Here is a 6,015-nt window from a genome sequence, read left to right as displayed (position 1 = left end):
CCATGCTATCCATCCACAGTACCATGCCTAATGCTGTACCACACAAGTTATTCTCTATACGACAATTTTGAGAACACAAGGGTACATAAAACAGGAGATATGAGGTGATAGCATACCCATGTTTGTTGTACTTATTATTTAATTTTTTTTTTTTTTTTATGTTTAATTTCTTACTTTTGACAGGTAGTCGAAGAAGTAGCCTCCCCCGAAATAGCTATAATAATAATAATAATAATAATAAAAAAATAAATAAATAAATAATAATAATAATAATGATAATAATAATAATGATAATAACAACAATATTAATAATAACAACAACAATAATATTAACAACAACAATAATAACAACAACAACAATAATAACAACAATAATAATAACAATAATAACAATAATAATAATAATAATAATAATAATAACAATAACAATAATAATAATAATAACAATAATAATAATAACAATAAAAAAATAATAACAACAATAACAATAACAATAACAATATAAATAATACCATTAATAATAACAATAATAATAATAACAATGATAATAATAACAATAATAATAATAATAATAATAATAATAATAATAACAATAATAATATCAATAATAATAATAACAACAATAATAATAATAACAATGATCATAATAATAATAAATAAACAAACAAATGAATTATAATAATAGTAATTTATATGAAAATCTAAAATCTTGAATTTTGTTGAGAGGGTTATTTATTAAACCCATTTTGTATATTTGAAAGTTGCCCAAATATGACATAATACAGTCAAATAACAATAATGTACTAAAAACATAAGGAGGTATAAAACATTTTTCATCAGAAAGTATCATGATTTAATGTGTTACAATCTTCCATTATAAAAGATATTTCAGAAAATATAAAATACTTTTTACAAACTGTGATGAAGGAATGACCATTGTCTTTTTTATGATTAAAAATACTCTTTACTTTTCCTAAAATATATCTATATCAAGGTATAAGTAATCTGTTCCCTATTTTCTAAATATACGCAAGAAACAATTTTCAGAAAAGTAGATTTTTAACCCCGCACAGGCAGGGTAAAGGCAGCCACAATACCCTAAGGCATTATTTAATAATACAACCTTAAAAGATTGATTTTCAGGTAAAAAAGGCTGATAACATTTATCTATCATTCACTGAAATGCATAGGGTTGGATGAGAATGGAAAAAGTGGTGGCTGGTGGACTATTAGAGAACCTGTCCACCAGGGGTGAAGTATAAAATGACAGTTAGAAAGGACTGGACAGTAAAATCAGCTTCAAGAACTACATAAACAGAACTTTGGACTTACATAAAGGATAATGCTGTTGGAAAATATAGCACAGCATTCTATAGTTCTTCAGCTATATCAAAGAAAAATAAAACACACGGTTTTCTAGATCCTCAGGGGGAGCAACAACTACACAGCATTACCCTCTGCTACATCATGTGGAATGTCAACACCAAAGAACATGTTATTGCAGAAGGCAATTCTCTTCTCTTTCTGTAGTCTGCCACACACGTCAGAGAGCTCCTTTAGGGCAGACAAACGGCTCTGTATTTCTCTGTGAAAAAAAGAAGAGGGTTGTATATCTTTAATATAGAAAACTAAGTTGCAGCAGATAAAAGGGACAAATATTGGGGGGAGAGAAAGAAAGAAAGAGAGAGAGTGAGAGGGAGGGAGGGAGGGGGAGAGGGAGAGGGAGAGATGAGAGAGAGAGAGAGAGAGAGAGAGAGAGAGGAGAGAGAGAGAGAGAGAGAGAGAGAGAGAAAGAGAGAGAGAAAGAGAGAGAGAAAGAGAGAGAGAAAGAGAGAGAGAAAGAGAGAGAGAAAGAGAGAGAGAAAGAGAGAGAGAAAGAGAGAGAGAGAAAGAGAGAGAGAGAAAGAGAGAGAGAGAGAAAGAGAGAGAGGAAGAGAGAGAGAAAGAGAGAGAGAAAGAGAGAAAGAGAGAGAGAAAGAGAGAGAGAAAGAGAGAGAGAGAGAGAGAGAGAAAGAAGAGAGAGAAAGAGAGAGAGAAAGAGAGAGAGAAAGAGAGAGAGAGAGAGAGAAAGAGAGAGAGAGAGAGAGAGAGAAAGAAGGAAGGAAGGAAGGTAGGAAGGAAGGAAGGAAGGAAGGAAAGAAGGAAGGAAGGAAGGAAGGAAAGAAGGAAGGAAAGAAGGAAGGAAAGAAGGAAGGAAAGAAGGAAGGAAAGAAGGAAAGAAGAAAGGAAGGAAAGAAGGAAGGAAATAAGGAAGGAAAGAGACAAAGAGAGAAAGAGAAAGACAGAGAGAGAAAGAGAAAGACAAAGAGAAAGAAAAGGAGAAAGAGAAAGAAAAGGAGAAAGAGAAAGAAAAGGAGAAAGAGAAAGAAAAGGAGAAAGAGAAAGACAGAGAGAAAGAAAAGGATAAAGCAAAAGAGAGAAAAAGAGAAACAGAGAGTGAGAGGAAAGTTTAGAAGATAGAGGGACGAAGTGAGAAAGAGGGGAAGAAGGCAGAGGGAGGAAAATATTGTATGTATTGTGTTAAGGATGATTACAATGTTTTGTTTCTGCATATTTCATTTATATATAAATATATATATATATGAAGTGCTATACATGTACCCACTTCTGATTTTCTCTGCACTTCTTGCGTCCTGATTTGACATGTTGCAATAATTCCTCTGAAGATTTTCTGTGGGACTCCAAGCTTTCTAATAGGCGCTGCTTCTCATGTTGCAAAAACTGGAAAAAAAAAATAATAATAGGGAGGCTATCATTTGCAACTTAACTGTGGCTTCTTCCTACAATTTGGATGATGTGATCATCACGTCATGGAAAAAGTTGGCTTGAGGAACAAGGTGACATGCTGTCATCAGAAAATTGGGCTAAGGCCAGGAGTGATGAGAACTTGATGTCATAAGGCTAAGTTGATGGAAATGACTCGTCACGAGTGCATAAAGCTCTTGGAGAGCAATTACAGTTGGTGGACAGTTAGGATGGGGCTTTTGTAATAGGACTGGAAGGGTGCTGGCTCTAGGGAGGCCACTATTTCCATGCTCAGGTTCCTATTCCTGAATAGAAAATTTAACATTAAGTTTTTTGGGCCAAATATGGATACAAAAGCATCCCGACCAAAGGGGCTAATATTGGCCTTTGCTGAATATATAAGTTGAGTAACTCAAAGGATATTCACATACATTGGTAAACAGTAAAATTAAATGATAAACGTATCCTGAATATTGAAAATCTCATACAATTGATGCATTTCATAAAAGCGTAAATTACCTGGAGAATAAAAATTTAATTGTCTGAATTTTTGCAGGAATAACTTAAACTGATCATGAAGGTATCTTAGCTGTAATTTACAAAAACAAAAATTAATGTGGGGAATAACATTCCCTTGAGAAACTTTCAGCCAAAGAAAGGCTACTCAAACTTTGGCTGTAACACATATTCAGAATACAAGACTATGTTCAGACTTAACAGTTTCATACACATAAGGCATCGCATAAAAAAACTTTTTTTTTCTTCTTTTCTTCTTAAATAGCAAGTAAATAAAATTCATCACATTGGCACCTCATACCAACTGTTGCAATGTTATGACTGCAGTTCTGTAAATTTCATGAGATAATCCTGTTCTTTTAAATGAAACACAAAATTTCAGAATCCATTCTCACTGAAGGTGCTTTAAAAATATGATATGTTGAATGCCCTAATAAGAAATAATAAAGCTAGAGTCTGTCAAACCACAACAAGAATCTTTTCAGAAATTCCGCACTAAGTTTGCTGGAAAGATTTGATAAAATCCTGAAAAGTTCAAAGAAGTATGTTGCACAACCATTCAATCATAATGAAAGTGACAATAATAAAGATGGTGAAATACTTCATCATTTAGTATTCTTATCCTATTATCATTCATAATCTAATCACTTGCAAGAAGCTACTTCATTATCTCTGCAAAACACTTAGCAGCAATTAACCAATTGGCATCAAGTGTGTGCACTATTCACTGCAGCTTTTCTTTGTTAATATTGTTTACACAAACATATAGGATAGTCATCATGGAGTCAATCACTAGGCCTACATAGTCTCACCTATTTACCCCATTCCTTGAATTTCTGGTAAACATGTTAATTTGTAATAAACCTTTAGATCCTGGTGACATGTACATCTTGTCATGAAAACAGTTTAACTAGGGGAGGATTACAGATATATCTCATCATGAGTAATTGTTGCCAAGTATCAGGTGATGGGGATTTCTAATCATGAAGCACTTGGAGTGAGATTGCTTCAGTGGACCTTAAGGAGGGTGCAGCTCGTTCACAACCTCCAGTAGGATTTCCATCAGTCCACATGGGTGAAATTTACCATTCATCAACCAAGCCTTGGGAAAAGACCATCTCCTGGGAGGACCCAGGTCCACACACATGGACTTCATCCTGCCTACCATTACTGGCTGTTATAAGTGTTACCAAAAACTGAATACAAAAATATTTTAAAACAATATTGTTAGTGTTAGTGTATTGCACAGACTGTAAACTAGCTGAAGAGATATTATGGAGTATGCTCAGTCAAAACAGTCTATCATTAAATTGATAAACCATAATAAATGCCAAAAACAGACTTTGAAAATTGGCCAAAAAACAAAAACATGTCTGCATCAATAAGGGCTAATAGCACTGCAAAGAGTAGGCAACAAATATTAAAACCACACATGGGTGTTTGTAGAGTTACCACTTACAGAAGTTGAATACCCAGATTTAGGTCTGCAAACATGGCACAAAGCACTCAGATCCAGTGGGTTAACCTTATCAAAATCATTATCACCATTATCAACAATTCTACTTGTAAAAAAAGTTTACTTTCTGGAAATTTAAGGAATAGAGTAAACAAGACAGATTAAGTAGCCCTAGCAACTGATTCCTTGCTGTATAAGAAATAATGGAGCTACCTGAATAGTTGAATTCCTTACCTTCCTCCATTTCAATATCAACCAACAGGATCATGGAAAAGAAATTACTGCTGTATACACACACACACTAGGAGTTGTTGTAGTAGGCATTGTAAGAGTTGTAGTAATAGGAGTTGTAAGAGTTGTAGTAGTAGGAGTTGTAAGAGTTGTAGTAGTAGGAGTTGTAAGAGTTGTAGTAGTAGGAGTTGTAAGAGTTGTAGTAGTAGGAGATGTAAGAGTTGTAGCAGGAGTTGTAAGAGTTGTAGTAGTAGTAGTAGTAGTAGTAGTAGTAGTAGTAAAATCAGAATAATGTGCTATCCTGTTGAAAATAAGCAGTGTAGTCTTTCAAAACTACAATTAATTCTACATTCAACTTTGACTGATCTTGTATACCTTGGCATCATGTGCCCGGGAATCAGCTACAGGGTCCCCACTCGGCCTCCAAGCCTTGGCATACTTAGGCCCAGCATAATTCTTGACCAGGGCACTGAGCTCCTCCAGTGGTCCAGCAACACCCTCCTCCTCAATGATCCCTATGAGGTCCTCATATATGGCCCTGCGCACAGCTTCCACCACTGATAACCGAATGGATTCCAGGACAGCCTCATTGTCAGTCGCAAGGGAAGGGAAACATCTGAAGAAGCAAAAATCAGACGATAATACAAACTTTAACCCACCAAGGAATGCTCTGGTACCTTTTACCCATGAATGTTTCACACAAAATCATAAAACATTTTTAGACTGTTTGGATATCACAACTGTATATTCTGTGATACTCCACTATTATCAAAATATTTATAAATAAAACAATATATAAATTTATAAAATCTTTGATGACAAAAATATGGACAATATTTCAAACTTTCATGAGCTACCACTTTTAATTGTAATATATATTACTCCTTTCTGTTAATATTTACAATGTGGATGTGCTAAGCTATGGCAAATTGAAGATGATATCCTTGTAGCTGACAAAAACTTGCTTTTATCAGTATAAGAAATCATCTGCAGACATAAACGTTAACGCTACAAATTAAAGAAAAAGATCGTGGAAAGTGCTGCTTACTCAGTGCTGCCAAGTTTCA

General features: G+C 34.3%; 1 protein-coding gene across 1 annotated transcript in view; it reads right to left on the bottom strand.

Annotated features, from left to right (window-relative positions):
• Window positions 1-839: 839 nt before the first annotated feature.
• Window positions 840-6,015, bottom strand: part of LOC138866463 (uncharacterized) — a 6,911-nt gene continuing 1,735 nt past the window's right edge. Inside the window, exons 2-4 of the mRNA XM_070139133.1 lie at window positions 5,324-5,564; window positions 2,606-2,721; window positions 840-1,585 (exon numbers count right to left, since the gene is read on the bottom strand). Of these exons, the coding sequence (XP_069995234.1) occupies window positions 1,441-1,585; window positions 2,606-2,721; window positions 5,324-5,564 (502 nt within the window). The 3' untranslated portion in view covers window positions 840-1,440. The remainder of the gene's footprint in view (window positions 1,586-2,605; window positions 2,722-5,323; window positions 5,565-6,015) is intronic.

This window comes from Penaeus vannamei, chromosome 25 (assembly GCF_042767895.1).
Source record: "Penaeus vannamei isolate JL-2024 chromosome 25, ASM4276789v1, whole genome shotgun sequence".
Classification (NCBI taxonomy): domain Eukaryota; kingdom Metazoa; phylum Arthropoda; class Malacostraca; order Decapoda; family Penaeidae; genus Penaeus; species Penaeus vannamei.
This window is presented reverse-complemented; position numbering and strand designations above follow the sequence as displayed.